The sequence below is a fragment of the Bombus affinis genome, chromosome 5, assembly GCF_024516045.1.
Source record: "Bombus affinis isolate iyBomAffi1 chromosome 5, iyBomAffi1.2, whole genome shotgun sequence".
NCBI classification, from domain to species: domain Eukaryota; kingdom Metazoa; phylum Arthropoda; class Insecta; order Hymenoptera; family Apidae; genus Bombus; species Bombus affinis.
This window is the reverse complement of record NC_066348.1, coordinates 17,517,304-17,534,173: the sequence shown is the minus strand read 5'-3', so window position 1 is coordinate 17,534,173 and position 16,870 is coordinate 17,517,304. Positions and strand designations below refer to the sequence as shown.

The 16,870-nt window shown below is 41.3% G+C and overlaps 1 protein-coding gene across 29 annotated transcripts in view; it reads left to right on the top strand.

Annotated features, from left to right (window-relative positions):
- The window catches only part of LOC126916263 (ras GTPase-activating protein raskol), a 251,021-nt gene that overhangs the window by 230,150 nt on the left and 4,001 nt on the right, over nt 1-16,870 (top strand). For 27 of the 29 annotated variants that reach the window (XM_050721854.1, XM_050721864.1, XM_050721861.1 and 24 more), the window contains 7 exons: nt 8,379-8,662; nt 9,120-9,406; nt 9,716-10,048; nt 10,509-10,913; nt 11,736-11,902; nt 11,981-13,594; nt 14,225-14,349. In XM_050721854.1, the coding sequence (XP_050577811.1) occupies nt 8,379-8,662; nt 9,120-9,406; nt 9,716-10,048; nt 10,509-10,913; nt 11,736-11,902; nt 11,981-13,594; nt 14,225-14,349 (3,215 nt within the window). Of the gene's footprint in view, nt 1-4,496; nt 4,614-8,378; nt 8,663-9,119; nt 9,407-9,715; nt 10,049-10,508; nt 10,914-11,735; nt 11,903-11,980; nt 13,595-14,224; nt 14,350-16,870 lie in introns of those variants that run through there. The other 2 variants (XM_050721882.1, XM_050721858.1) reach the window with 2 other exon arrangements.

Below are 16,870 nucleotides of genomic sequence, written 5' to 3'. Positions count from 1 at the left end.
TCGACGACTTCGCGGATCCATCTGTTTGAACCGCGTCCTGCTATCGCCAATTGTTTACGAAACTCGATCCAACAGCGACGAGTCGGTGACAAAAAGAAGCGTGACCGTTTTCGCGATTTCGCGAAGCGTGCTACCTCGTCGCAAGAAATCGCTCGTCTCCGTGTTGATCGCGACAAGAAATTGCTTGGTCTTCGTGAACGATGCTTTCAGCAAAAGGATTCTGTCGCTTTTTCAAAATGTAATAACGCTCTCTGTAGGATTAAAGAGGAACGATTCGGCGACTGCGAGCGTGTCGTATTAAGCGAAGAAAATAGGTTCTATTCTTGTTTATCGAAGATTCGTCGAAAGTTATTTTTGTATACGATCATTGACGCAATTTTATCGATCAAGGAACCGTACGTGCATATTTATGTATCATCGAATCACACGCGATCAATGAAATTTACGCATCTGCGAGGCAGATTCGTCACAGTGCATCTTAGCTGGTTGTTGTAAAAGATCATCATGGAGATCGGTTTGAGAACCCCTCGAAGACGTTTTTGTCCTTCTTACCGGTGGCTCCCCGAGTGTAGACGAGGGACTGAGAGGCCAAGGGGTGACCCGTTTCGCCTCACCTGAATACAGGGGCAGGGTTTTTGGTCGTAGCGTACAAAGGTGTGCACGAAGGATCCCTTGACTTCGGCTACCCGGATGAGCAACATCTGCGCCAGTCAACGTCGAGATTTTGCCGGGAAATCTTGCCTCTCTTCCGAGGCGGATCTTACGAGATCCGAGTGTATCACGAGAACCGAGCACACAGTGTACTTTAAAGTCAGAGATAAAATGTTATTATGTTTGTTAATTCGAATCCTCGTTAAATTTCCTACGTATTCCACGTTTCTTCGAGCGTTTGTTCCTTTTTCTTTCATCTGGAACAAGGATGAAAACGATCGTCTACGACGTTCTGGAACCCAAGAGCGGGGAAATTTTAACAAAAGCGAAACGTTCGCGTACATTTCCCGAGCATCGCTGTCGCGTCAAAGCGTGCTCGGTGCGAGTAATTGCGAGCAATAATTTATCGACGGACAGAAGCCGGTAAATAAGAGACTCGTGGCCAAATAAAGGAACATCAAAGGCAGGAGGCAACTGCCTCGAGGGTCGACGGCCGTGCGATCGACGAAAAGCAACGAGCAACCGCTGCTGAAAATATCACCGAGCCTACGGAGCCATCGGCGAAACGCAGAACGTCTGTCGAAACGAGACGAACGATTGTCCTCCGTTCGTCCATGTTGTGACTGAAGGATTTTCGGTGATAAGCGAAGGTGTGTGTCTTCGTCGATAGACCGTAAAGCGTAGGCTGTGTTGCGGATACTGTGTGATTTCAAATTAACGTTCTTTTAAGAATATTTCTTCTGGTCGGACGACCAGCGACGGATCACCGATAGAGAAAATCGAGAAACGAATGAATGCACCGATCGTGAAAGAAGCAGATATCGGTGATCTTTATCGATGCAAATTGTAACGCTACCTAGTAAAGTATACCTCTAAAATTATTATCGGTAGGTTGTAAACTATAAATTTAAGTTCATAAACGTTAAACGTTTTAATTTAGTTTCAAAGTTAAATTAATCTGTTCGCTCGGTAAGCTGCAAACGTGAAAACGCTCTTAGTTGTTGGTAATGAATTTACATAAATTGTTCGACTTCGGCCATTTGTGGTTGTTTTTGACGTATTGCAAAATACAAGGATTGCTGGTAACTCCTTTTAAAATAAACACGGACTTTGAACCAGCTATACCAGTTTTCATAAAACCAGTTACAAAACTTAAAAATACACTTGTCACCAAGGATTATTGATCAATTGCAAAATACAGAAAGTCTAATAATAACTCGGATCGACGATTGAAAGCTTCGTACACCTACGGCACAGAAAGCTTGAGAAAGAGCGCGAAAAATTGCATCGATCATAGAGAGTAATTGCTGTTGGATCGTAACAATCGTAAAAAGACCGCATTTAACTAGTTTCAACCACCGTGAAGATTCGAAAAACCCGTTCGAGCGGGTAACAGGATTATTACAGAAATACGAAAGCCTGAAATCCCTTTTGAAATCTTTGTTAACATCCACCGAGTAACGACACGACGATTGACATGGATCGTAAATAATAGTCGCCATTTGAAATACCAGTAATATCGACGTGTCACCGTCCACGAATTGATCATTTACGCGATCGTCTTCAAACTTGTTTAAAAATGATTAAACCAAGCGTTTTGAAAATTAATATTAACAACAACAAAGAACCTTTATAGAAGAAGATCGTGGTGGCGTGTGAACGGAAAAGGCAGGAGGCTATCGACTCGGAGGAGCATAAATCGCAGAGAATCGTTTAAAGAGCCTGTCGATTTAAATCCCTCGGGCGTGAGGCGAACGGAGATCTGTGAGAGAGAGAGAGAGAGAGAGAGAGAGAGTTACCCCTGGCCATGCCTGGAAGCATCGATCTCGTTTTTAGGGGGCCGTAGAAATATACCTGAGAGCCAGAGCCAGCTGGAATCCTTGGCTCGTGCTTCCGCGTGTGAATAGAAATCCCTGAAAGTCTATCGTGTCGGATACGAAACTTCGAATCTTTCGCCTCGATGGCTGATCAAAGGAAACCAGAAACAGAAGAATCGTGAGAGGAACGGCAGTCGTACGAGAAACAACCACGCGTTCCAGCGTGTCACGACCGACGGTCTTCGCGTTCTTCTCTTCTTTCGCTGGGTAAACGTTTGGTTAATATCGAGGCAAAAAGTGACAGATCGTTGGAAGTTTCGTGACAAATTGCAGACGTCCTCGGATTTTTCATTTTAGAGTTTTCGATTCTGGTGAACCGATGAATGATGAAAGATGAAAGATAAATAACGGAGTATGTTAACAGGCAATCTCTATGAAAATTACTGGTACAACGAATTTTACGATCCTTAAATCATATAATATACGAGCGATATATCCGTTCTGGTGAATCGACGAAACGTTTGCTGAAAATTTAATTGAGAAACGTCTGGTGCGTGTGCTCTTGTCAAATAACAAATCCAATAAAACTCCTCGACACAGCTGCTTCAGGGAAAACAGCTCGCTCGATGCGGCTTAAAGCACTGAACTTCTAATCGCACTGTCAACAATTTGCGATCGATGAAAAGAAAAAGAGGGAGAGAGAGAGTCCCATTGGCGAAGAATCGTTACCCGAAGCTCTTCGTCCGTATCGCGGCGTGTTTCCCAACCACGAATTCGATGACGCAGTGCACCGATTACACTGTATTCTGACATTGGATGAGCTTATCGTCTTCGCACGTGTACGATAACAACACGCCTCTTTCGTCGCTTTGGCGATTCAACGTTCAGTGACGGGAGAAACTTTTACCGCGACAACGTGCGTTTGAATCTGTGGGAAAGAATAGGTCGAGAAGAATTGGCGATCGCTGATGACGCTGAAACCTTTGCGCGAGTTTCGGCTTTCGGTCGATAAAGCGAACAGCAAGTTGAACGGGAACTGAAAATCGATGATCGCCATACGGCAAGGGAAAAAGAGGAAAGTTTGGTGTCAAGATGAATACAGCAAGTCGGATAGGAATGGAAGGGAATGATCGGAAGTAGTGTTATTGAAAAATCGTGATAAACGGTTAAGCGAGTGAGGCGTTGATAAATTCCTAACGATATCGAGAACAATAACAATCAGGTGCTAGGATAAAGATAAAACTATAAGAAACGAGCGTGATCGATTGTCGTATCGATCGCGAGGTATCACGACTTCCTAACTGTATAGAAAATGTGTAAGAAACGTAACAGCGTTACCGTACTATGTGGTAATGACGAACAAAGACAAGACGAAGAATAACGTTAAAGCGCGGCTAGAGTCGGTGAAATCAACGTATCGTTACCGACAAACATCCAGTCACGGTGAAAATAGGCTGCGAACGAAAGAACAGCGTCTCAATGTCCTGTAACATTAGCGAGGGTTCTCGCGGGAGAAATCTTTCTTTCGTCGAATGACTCGCACTACTAATAACTGTAAAGTACCGACAAAGTCGTTCGAACGTATCGATCGCCATTCCTTTGACACAATTCCTCGTTGCCGTCCGATGTAGTATTATCCGAATATAATATGTCAATCGCGTTAACTCGATTACAATAGCGGTATGTCAGGAAGCAAGCGATCGGTGTGGCTCAACGTGTTGTTTCACGGTCTTGTTGCAAACCACACTCTATTAACGCGAATTAACGCGACCTGTCAGGGTTAATCGTCCGGGAAAAGTTGTTTTCTATGAAAAGAATTTCCCAAGGAATTAAAAAGAGAAACTCGACGCTCAGAGAAACTGTGGAAAAGTGTGGCATTAAGAAAAACGTGCGTTCGTTGAACTCGAAAGGAGACTGGAAAAAATGCGTCTCGATTTTGAATCCCCCAAGGGGAACGAATCAAAGAAGGCATAGCGACGGGGTGGAATTCTTTCCCTGTGCTTGAATTCGTGAATCGGAAACATCTGCTGTTGTTTCTCACGCGACACCGTTCGCATGATCAGAAGAAAAATGTGCGTGAAACCGATGGAGGAGAATGAGGAGGACAAAGTTGTCAACATGATCGTCAATTACTTCACTGCCAGGGTAAATATGCGTAGCAGGCCGAACGATCGCTTTATATAAACGACGAGAGCGGGTTTGGTATGTCTGTCTTGCGTTCGTAGAAAAGTCTGAGAATCTGGTCTTTTCCTTTTCTTTTTTCTTCGTTCAACCATGTAATCCAGACGTCATATCCATCCGTTTTGTTTTTCCATATTTCCGAATGAGACGCGTTTAAACGAACACGCGTTAACGCTGAAATTCAGATTATACAGGAAATACTATTCGAGTTTGTTCACAATCGAGTTCGAGCCTGTTTCACAATATATTCTCGAACGAAGTATTTCTTTCACGTTCGTCGGTTATCATTTTCCAGCAAAACTTTTGGCAAATTTACGAACTATCGATTCGATGCATCCGGAAAAGCTCGCGTAAATGTGCACACTTGCCGAAACGCGCGAAACATTTGGAATCCTTCCGAGTTCCGCTGGCATCCGGCCAGCTTGTCTTTATCCGATGACCCGAAAGAAGCGCGTTTGAACCACGCTCAAAAGTCGAGGAAAGTGGAACAGAGGATTTAACGTTTCGAGGAGTTTCAGCGATCTCGTTGAAAAATCTGTAACGAACGAGAACCACGCGAAAATACCTTTGTTTCGTAGATGAATTTCTAGCTTCTGGAAAAGTTAGCCTTTCGTTTCGAAAAATTAAGTCCACGTCGAAAGAAGCGTAACAAAATAATTAACGTTTGTACCATTGAATAAAAATTTAACGTGTTATGTTAAAATTCATTCGGATTTACGATACGCGAATAATTGCAAATTAATTCTTTATATACTATTTTATATACATTGGTCTTTTGAAATGTCTAAAGATCCGATATGACAAATTAACTATAATAAAATACGTCTTTCTCTTTATTTCAATCTTCTATCAAAATACGTTACCCGTTTACATAATACATAAATTTTTCTTCTTATTTCTGCTAGGACATTAACGTTAGTCTTCGATCATTTCGTTTCTCGATATAGCACCGTAGCTTTCAATTTACTCAACGATAACCAAACAATATACATATTTAATTAAATGCCAGATAAATAATTCCTCTGTCACGAGTTAGAAGCGATTTTTGGGCCCGTGGATCGGTTCGTACACATCGTTGATCCGGATGTACGGGCCAAACACTGCCAGTATCAAACTCGGTGTGGGATACCTTTCACTCGAGCAATGTCACGAAAGATTCTCGATATCGCTGGAGAAGTCAGTCGATGATTTTCACTCGTGGCGCGGACAACTTTTGCTGTCGGAACGATTTCTTCGTTCGTTTACAGTGCATAGCGAGTCGTAAACATCTTGTTCGCGAATGGAACTATGATCGTGATTAAATAAATGTAAGCTGTCGTTCTAACGTTGTAATAAGTTAACGTTCTATAAACGTTACACATCTCGCCACGCAAGATAATCGTGGAAGATAGAAACAGCTAAATTTATTGGTGCAACGAAAGTGGATCAATCGGATAAATTCAGGATTTTTGCTGACAAACGCGTGAAACGCGTGAAATTGTTACCGTGACGTGTACATAGTTGTTTTGTATTGAACGTTCCTTTCGTGGAAAATATCGATGAATTTCGTACTATGAGAACCTAATTTTGTTTAATTACATCGTAGTTTTACGAATATAACCAGTCCAGTTTCCGGTACGATTTCTGCGAGTCGATTTTCCGAATAGACGGATTTACAACTAAATTAAGCAATAACAGGTTGAGAGTATTACCATATTTGTAAGACGGCTATTTCGATGCAAATTGTTCTCTCTATTCCTCTTGCCGAGTCGTGCGAGTTTTCTTTCTTTCGTAGATTTTGTTTCACGTTAGCACGAAAGAACTTTGAAATCGATTTGCACCGACTCGCACCTAACGTGACCGACTTCGACCAACTCTTATTTCTTCAAACGCTCTAAAAGCATTTAATATTTCGATTCGAAAGGAGAAATCGTCGATTTGTCTGGACAAAGTATTCTCAAACAACGATGATATAAAGCGTTAAAAAGTCTTGAAGTTTACGAATATTAAAATCCAGACAAATATCAAAATAGAATAACAAAGTAGTTGACAATTTATAATAATTGAAATATTTATGACGTTTTGACAAATATATTATAACGTTTGTAAGTGTATTATATCGACTTATTTATGAATTAATTGATGGTCAAATTTAAAATTGAATATCGAATATCATTGAAGTAAAAGTCTATATATACATATATAAATATATATATGCACTATGGTTTCCCGGCATTCCCAAACTCTAATACGACGTCATAACTAAAAAAAAAAGTTTTGAACAGCTGTGTGCCACATTTATCCGAGGCCTCCAATTATTCTTTGTTTGCCTCGCGTTAACTTCAAAGAGTCGCGGAACATTTCTCAGGAGGGCAAAGAATATTTTCCATAGTCGTTAACACATGGCGCATGTCTGCGATAAAATACATACAGTTTCACTTAGTGTGTTTAGCACGTTGACGCCGAGAAGTCAATTCGAACGAAAACGAGATCAAATTTTCGATTGATCGCGTTTTATCTTTCGAATGTGTAAAGTCTGTCGATGAAACTGTCGCAGAATCAAATTTTTTAACGGGAAAATTTGAAGCAAATTAACATGGAAATACGAAAATGCCATTAATCAAAGTTGAAAAAAATGTAGGTCGTGTTTATTTAATGCGAAAATTCGTACTGTACGATGTTAGAAGCATATTGATCGAAAGTATGTCGTATCGAACGTATCATACAATTTACTAGTAATATTATGTATACTTGTGTCAATGTAGCATACTCTCATTTAATAATTTCGCTTAATAATTAATATTCTCATTTGTCCTCGTCGATCTGAAATTCCAAATTTCATATTACCTGTATTATTAATCTATATTTACGTTGCATATTTAAAATCTTAAAAATCATTCTTCGTTTTGACGATGATACTTAGAAAAGATACTTCTGTGTTGAATGGTAGTTTCCTTTTGTAGTTGATCTTTTATAGGTCGAAAACGTGTAGCAATTTCCAACTTATAGATATCCTACATGCGACTTTTGCAGATTATCAGAATACTTTTGTTTAAACTTTCGAAGAAGACGCGTTTAAGCGGCAAGGAGGAGAAGAAAGCGTCCAACAGTTATATCATACATCGGAATTAGAGTCACGTTATACATGGCGTTGCAACACCACCGATCGATTCATCTTCGTGTAATTAATTTAATGCGGAGAATGTTTGCGCGGCGCGATCAACAGAGAAGTTGTTTGGAAGGAATCGAGCAACGTGAATCGATCGTTGATCACGATTTAACGACAAACTATGCGAAATTGATTCGATATGACGATTCCAAGAAGCTAAGTAATTAAAGTAAAACAGTAACGGCGTGGTGAAGGGACTTTACAGAGTTCAAACGTGATCGATACATATAGATACCGTATTCTAGTCACAGGAAATATGAAACTTGAAAAGTAGATGACTCAAAAATGTTGCGTAACTGTAGCAAGCGAATTCATTTGTATCGGAAAAAGAATTAAAAGCGTTAGAAGATAAAAGATAAATATAAAAGATTTTCGTACGAACATGTCTAGCATTGAATTAATTAGTTAATTTAGATACGTTCGTATTTCTCAGTTCTCTATTAATCGTGTATTATTGTTTATTAACTTGATATATCAGAGTGGAGTTTACATGATCGAATCGATGACCCCCGTATTCCTCGATCGCTTCCATTTACCTGAGCGACACGCGTTCACCTCCCTCTCTGTTTGTCTGTTCATAGAACTTCTTCTCCAAGAGGTCGTTCCGCTCGAATCCGCTGAAGCGGACGAAAAGCGTGACAAAGCTCGAGCGACAGAAGCAACGCGGTGCCGGACTTCGGGGTTGCCGTTCACACGAGTCCCTGCTCTGCGGACAGGCGGTGACCTCGATGGACCTCGCGGCCGTGACACCGCTGCATCCGAGCCTGCTTGGCAGACCTCACTGCTTCCAGGTCACACCCAGCACCGGTGGGCCGAAATATTTCAGTTGCAGGACCGCTCACGAACGGGACCAGTGGTTACACAGGTTGGTACCGTTTCTCTGCCGCTTCTTCTTTTTCTTCTTCTTTCCACGCTGCTTCCTCCCCGACCTTCTCCTTCTCTTTTATCTTCTTTCCTCACCCGGGGGAGGAGAAACTGTTACGCCACGCTGATCGATCCAAACCAGCTTTGACCGTCAAATAATCACTCGTTGCACAAACGACGCGTTGCCATTTTCGATGGTCGAGCTACTAGCTACGGTGGGTTTCATCGAAGCAATCGTATACCGTTGAAAAACACGTTCGAGGTGTATCTTGTAAAATTACGATTTTACGTGGAAAATTGTATCTTTTCGTATCGTCCGTCTTTTAAACTTAAACAGGTATTTAAGATATTCGGTTGTAAATATTTGTGTCGGAAATTACCCTTGTTGGATATCTTCAATTTCAAGAGGCAAAGATAATTAGCACGATTAATCATCGTACGTTGAATGTTGAACACAGCTTGAGGAAATCCGTTCAACCTGACGCGGAGCAGACACGACGAACGGATAATTCCTTGCAGATCTGGTTGCTCGAGGCGAAAGGCGTGCCAGCGAAGAAACGATACTTCTGCGAGGTCTGCCTGGACAGTACTTTGTACGCGAGAACCACCGCGAAACTGAAGGCCGACCTTTGCTTCTGGGGCGAGCACTTTGATTTCCATCATTTGCCTTCCGTCAATACCATACAAGTGAACCTCTACAGGGAAGCTGACAGAAAGAAGAAGAGGGACAAGAACGTTTTAATCGGTAAATTGGGATAAATGTAAAATTATGTTACTTGACAAACTTAATAATTGGCAGAAATCGAGAAACAAATTAAATTTCTTGCTAACAGTTTTCTTTGAATGTTTTTAACAGCTCGTGTAATTCAAAGAAAATTGGTCAAATCCAATACTTGCAATTCCTCAAAATATATTATAAATGAAAATTGAATGAAATTTTACTTTGAATTGAATTATATTTCTGTTATTTCTCTCTCTCTCTCTCTCTCTCCGATAAAACAAATCCATCTTCGATAAAATGAATATTCCTGAAAATGCTTGTAATTTTGCCCAGGTTCCGTGAGTATACCGGTGCACAACGTCACGTCTCGTTATCTAACAGAGAAATGGTACACCGTCGTTGGCGATAAAGGTCCTTTGAAGGAGCCTCCAGCTTTGAGGGTGAAATGTCGTTTCCAATCTGTGGACATACTGCCGGTTCAAATATACCAAGAGTTCCTGGAGTATTTGAAGACAGATTATGCGTCCTTGTGCGAGAAATTGGAGCCAGTGATCGGTGTCAAAGCGAAAGAGGACATCGCCACGGCTTTAGTAGCTGTCATGCAGCGCGAAAAGAAAGCGCCTCAATTTCTCGCCGACTTGGTGATGATGGATATACACAGAATAGGTGAGTCATGCTGATCTTCAATGCGGCTGAGAAGCAAGAATTTATTGATTGTTTTGTAGAATTGAAATATATAATGAAAATTCACTTGTTCGCTTCTTTATGACATTCTAGTTATATCGTAGTGTATACATATGTATACGTACGTATGTATGCATGTATAGAAAATCAGTATGATAAATATAAAAGATTCCTGGTTCGATAGCTTATCTTATAAGCATCAACGGAAACGATTCTTCCGAACCTAAAAAAAGAACAAAAAGCACCTGTAAAGAGAAAAGTATCTTTGGACAACCATCGGGATATTGAAAACCATTTGACAGAATCCTCTCTTTAAAATCCTTTCTTTCCTGCAAAATATGACACACCCCTGGCAAGATCGATCTCGCCTACAGAGTCAAAGAAGTCGAAGTTGCTGCGGTAAATATTCGTGCGTTTATTAACGGAAAATATCGAATTTCAGACGACGAGAGGCTCACGTTTCGAGGAAATTCTTTAGCCACGAAGGCGATGGAGGCCTACCTGAAGTTGACGGGTGACAGGTATCTCCAGGAGACCTTGGGGGCTGTTGTAAGAGGAGCGGTGGAGGGTGGCGACTGCGAGGTGGATCCACTGAAGGTCGCCTCGGTGGCGGCCCTTCACAAGCAGCAGCAGAATCTACGGAACGCCGTGGAGCTCGCCTGGAGTAGGATATTGGCTAGCCACGCTCACTTTCCTCTCGAATTACGCGAGTGCTTCCGTATATTCCGCGAACGCTTGGCCGACATGGGCCGTGAAGACATCGCCGACAATCTGATCTCTGCGTCTATATTCCTCAGATTCCTCTGCCCAGCCATTCTGAGCCCGTCCCTCTTCAACATTACGCACGGTAAGTCGAAAGCTCGAAATATTACGTCATCTTGCTCGGTCTATGTACCTCGTCCCGTCCGTTATTAGCGATTGAAACTTAGATCTTCGAGACTACGAGGTTGTTCCACGATTGTTGCAACTAGTGTCGGAAAGCAATTTGTTTCAAGTTGATGAAATCAAGTCGGTGGTAGTGAATAAAAGTGGAATTAAGCAGAACGCGGTATATGTAGTTGACTCTCGTTAGTAAACTACGACGTTGTATATAACACCGCAACGATAACACCGTGCCGATATATTTGATTTATCAACAATGCATATCTCTCGGCCCTATACTAGGAAGTTGCACTGTGTAAGCCGCGATATTAGCGACACTGGCTTTGAGTAAAACGGCACTCTGTATTTAGTCTAGAGTCTGGAATGTCGATTGCAAGCGAGGACAAGGACCGATTTTGAGAATGCACGTAAAAAGTGGCACGCGTATGTGAATCCTTTAAAAGCGCACCTGATTGAGAAGAGACGATCGTCGTCGTCGTCAGAGAGTAGCCAGAGAATCGTCCGTTGAATTAACATAATATCATTTTTTCGATATCAGATTTCATCGTTTGATAGATTTGATCGAAGTTTCGAGCGCTTTTGTCTTCTCCGTAATTTATTCTTCTTCCACTTTCCGTAAAGATCGATATAAAGATCAGAAAGTAAAACGAGTGTAATAGTTTCGTCGTCTCTGGTGATAAATTTAAAAGACGAACTGTATCGAGTATATGTAGCGAGGCAGTATTTTTAAATAATTTTAAATAAAATGTTTGAAGACGTTAAAACAGAAGTAAAGTTTTTTTTTTAGAATATCCAAATGAAAAGGCAGCGAGGAATCTGACTCTCGTGGCGAAAACGCTTCAAACTCTGGCAAACTTCACGAGATTCCAAGGAAAGGAAAACTTCATGGAATTCATGAACGATCTCCTGGAGCGAGAAGCTCCATCCATGAAGAACTTTCTTCAGCTAATCAGTGTACGCGATAATTCTTTATTTTTTATCACGAAATGACGAAACTCGAGACTTATCGAGATTAAAAATGTTTGTTTACAGAGCCCTTTGCCAAAGGATGCTCCGGCCAATAACTCGTTGGAATTCGACGGGTATATCGACTTGGGCAAACAACTGTCTCTCCTGCATGCGCTTTTACGCGAAAGTTTGGTCACGATATCTTCGTTTTCCTCGTCACTGCCTCCATCGAGATTACCAGAGATCCTCGAGAGGATCTCTATAGCTTTAGATCAGTCGGGTCCAAATCCGGTGCCCGTTTCTCACCGCTATCCAAATTTACAAAACAACATCTTCCGCTATAACGATCCCACGATAGCAAACAGCAATACCAACTTGTCTGTATCAGCAACGTCGACATTGAGCAATCACAGTACGCTAAATGGAACGATCAGAGATAGCAACGAAGTGTTGCAATCGAACACGCTAAGCCACAACAGTTCCCGCAGCCCTAACGTAACCAGAGCAGCCACTCTGCCGCGTAATGCATACATGCCGGCCAATGGAAAGCTACAGCTGCAAATTACTACGGACGATTATCCGCTGGAGTCGCCAGCTTTTGTGTCGCGTTCGCCCACACCCATAGTAAGACAACACAGACCGTTAGGGTCGGGCAGGGCGGGCGCGGGATACAGACTGACCGCTAGTGCGAGTCTGGCGAACGTGAATCATTGCCAGACACATCCCGCTAGTCCTACGAGATCAGAGAGTCACAGCAATCTGAAGGATTCCAACTACAACATCACTACGTCGCAGATCAACCAATCGAATAACTGCACAATTATGTCCCAGCAACAACAGCAGCAGAACCACAGACACAACATAGCGCGGTTGCAAAACCTAGACATCCATGACAGAGAAGATAATTATAACCATAATAATTACAACGTCTCGAGATCAACCAGTAGGAACCACTGTAACAAGGAGGATAACGTGAACCAGATGCAACACCAAAATTATAATAACGTGTCGAAAACTACGGTAAACGCAAACGTCGTGGTGAATCCTTCGTCGAATCTCACTCTATCGATCAACCATCAACCAAACAATAATTACACGAATAGCAAGAACAACACGACTGCCAATGGTAATTTGGACGAGCTGTCCGATCTATTAAGGTACGCCGACGACGAAGTGTCGGAATCAAAATCGCAAAAGGGTTCGCAAATATCGATCTCTCAATTGAGCAACGTTGCCTCATCCGGTTACCAAAGCTTCGCTGCTTACAGTCAGAGCTCCAGTCCCGTGGATCTCAGCAGCAACAATGCAAACGCACATATACTCAATGCAGCCCCGCTGGCTTTCGCCAATCCTGTTTACCACATGGAATCGAATCACGGAAGAAACGGCAGGAGAGGCAGCAGCAGTTCCGAGGAAAGGGATGGAAACGGAGGAGTGGAGGGTGTGAGAGGCGTTGATCTCAGCCCGTCGCCTCCACCGCAGAATAACGTGAGGAATCTGCAAAGAAATAATCAGAACCAGTGGAGACAGGCCAACCAGACGCACAAAAATAACTCGGAACAAAACCAGGGTGTCTGTTGCACGAAGCTAAGAAGGAGACTATCGCTAGATTCTACGCGAGACCTCTCTGATACCAGCGAAGAGGAGAGCTGCACAACGAGGAGGAGCAAATCTCGCAGTCATCGAAGTATCAATCAGGTAATAGATTTATTACGATCACCACCTAGTACCTACTTGGTTTTTCTGACGGCGGAAAAAATTACAGATATATGCTATTAATTTCTTTGCGTTTTCGAAAATTTACTTGTTAGAGACTCGTTAAAGTTAGAGCTCTACGTGTTCACTTTTCTTATTATCTTATTTCATTTTCGTTACTTACGATACAATAATTAATTAATCTGACTTTATTTGCAACGACAGGAATAATCGTGAAATAGCATTTGTCGAAATAATCGTTCTGTTATAAGTTTAAAAATCTTTCGTACAATTCAATTTATCCGTCATCCGCAAAACCGAACGAAAAAATAAAATCTCTTCGACTTTCAGCGGTGATCGAGGCAAAGGAACCGTGATAATTCGATTTCCATAGAACTTGTCTTACGAGATCAAAGAGGAACTTATAATTCTCTCTTAATCCATCGTAACTCGTCCGTGTGTGTATATATACTCGTAGTAACGTATACCTTGTGAATAACAAGTTCCTCTTTTACCGTGCGAAAGATCGTCACTTTTTGTCTCTGTCTTTTTCTCTCTGACCTGTCGCCTAACGGAACGCCTTTATAACGTGTATGTCTTGTAACTAACAACGCCACGTCTCTTCGTTTCCAGTACGAAGTGGAAATCGAGAGGTTGCAGAGTAGCGTAGATCGACTGAGGGCCCGGTTAGGCACAACCGAGGATACCGATATAGACGGCATTGCACCGGATACCAAGATGAAGAGCATCATTTCCAGGTACTTGATCCTCATTAACGCTGCCACTAACCACCGATTGATTATTTGCCTGAGTGTAATCACCCCATCACCGTGACGACTACCACTTTTCTCTTACGTTTCACCCTTCGAACCCTTCCGTCTCATCATCAGTCACACGTCGGTTCTCTCTTTTCTTCCCTCCTTTCCTTCGTTCTTCTTCATCGCGATATTTCTCGTTCGACGTCTTCTCTACGAAGATCGAAAGATATCCGCGAAGAGACTATCGATCGTTTGTTCGATGCTTTCTTCGCGACGTCATATTTGGATACACGATTCTCGGCGAGATCCAACAACAGTCGTGGAACGCGATCTCCGAAGTGGCAGGCAGAGTTGAGTGAAACGTAGCTTAAAAAGGTATAAAAAGCGTGGCTTAAAAAATTTAGGAAAGGGTAATATCCGATCGATACATATTAGATGCAATTTAAGAATTCATAAATGCGAATGTTCCTGCGTATTTATAATACGTCGTGTTTAATTTGATATTTGATTAAACAATTTCGTGAAATATCGGTATTAAAATATATACAAAGATATTCACTTATGAATCCTTAATTTCTAAAATTAGAATTCCTTAATCGGACACGTTACCAGTCACTGTCCTTTCAACAACTTTGTTCTATGTTCTAACGGTCCTGTGTTCTTTCTCTATGTATATTATCGATTTCATTACACGTTTACTTCTTGAGTTTTTTATGTGTCCTTTTCTTATTTTTTGTTCCATTTATTTGTATTTCATTCGTCGTTTAACTTTTGTTCTTTGTTCGCGAAATTTTGTACAATTACTATATCTTCAAAATTAACAAAACACGACGCGAAATATATAATAATGTGATAAACAAAATATGGTGGAACGATATGGTGTTTGGTCTCGATCACAATGAGTAATTGACTCTCAATTCGATCGTTATTTCTACATTTTCTTTTACCTTTACCTTGTAGAAACACACCTCCAACTGATGCAATGCAAAATTCAAAGTGTGTATGTACATATTTTGAAAAATATATTTTCTATTTTCTCAAGAAAAAAGATTCTTACGTATATTATTGGTAAAATAAAGATAAAGACGTAAACGTAAATTTACAATATTTTATCGCAAGACGCAAAGTTTATTCAGCTCCGTCTGCCAACGATTTCAAACCGACCAAAAGAAACTGTTGCTTACAGTTAGATAAAATTCTGTAAATATACGTATAAAGTAGAAAAGCCGAGCCAAACGAAGAGTAAAAACGAAGAAACCCGTATTACCTTTTTGCATAAAAAGTATCGAATAGTAGAAAGAAAGAAAATATTAAAAGAAGCAAATTGTCATCGAGTCGCGCAACTCGAACTCTGTTACTGTTTCTCGAAATAATCTATGTTTAATTGATTGTGTGTTCCTGTGCATTCTATTCCGCTGCATTTGGTATACTCTGGCTTGATCTGGACCTTGGTGTAAGAGTCAATTATATTTCTAAGCTTCTTACATTGTTACATCACATGTTTTTAGCCTTTTTATACTCATATATATGTATATCTTGTCCTCTATCTTGGTTTTATTCGACAAAGATACGTGCCAGACTGTTTTTTCTCTGTGCGCATACTAAAAAGCAATTCGATACGGAAATTCTAAGTTTGTTCACCTAATTTTTGTATATATATATATATATAACAATACTCAAAATCACCGTTCGACGAACCAGCATTCTCACCCTGCGTGTTTTATACTTACATCACCGTCCAAAAAACATTCTCTCGGTCAGCCACATGTCAGTACTTGATAAAATTTCTCGATATCCGATACCGACAGCCTCACACACGCCTCTGATCACACGTTCGTTCTGTTTCACGCGTGCACGGTTCACTTTTGCAATCACTATGATTTTTGCGTGTCAGCTCTGCGTAGCGTGTTGCAACGTGCGCGGCAAATGTTCGGAATAGTTGTTCGCGTCGTGCTCTCCATTCGGTCGTAAAATTTATTGCGAGCTTTTCTTCGGGCCACTTTGTCCTGAACATTTCCTCTCACATTATCGTACTTACTTACACGCACACGAATTTGACTGTGGCCAATCGCAGAAGCAGACTCCTCGCTTCTTTGATCGAAAAAAGCTCTCTTAACCCATTGCATTATCGATCGTTCTGTTTTTTGGTTGTTCGAGCGTATGATACTTTGCACCAAATATTTTACACTGCTGCTTCCTTTGACTTTCGTTTCCAAACTATTTATCGGTGTTTTCTTTTTATTCGATATATGCATCGTGATACGCTTGGATCCTTTTAAGCCTCCCCGTGAAATCTCTCTTAAACCCGATGATTCTCGTTACATTTTACTCGTATTGCTTGCATCGATTAAAATATCAAAATTTCCGACTAAAGATTCCGTTGAATAAAAGTGGCGAACGCGAATACATCGAGAGAGTTCTCAGGCGAAGCTGAATTCCGTGTGTGCTCTGAACCATCCAAGCAACCTCTATTCGTCTAAGAAAGATCTTCATAACGACAGCTTTCGTCTGTACAAGATAA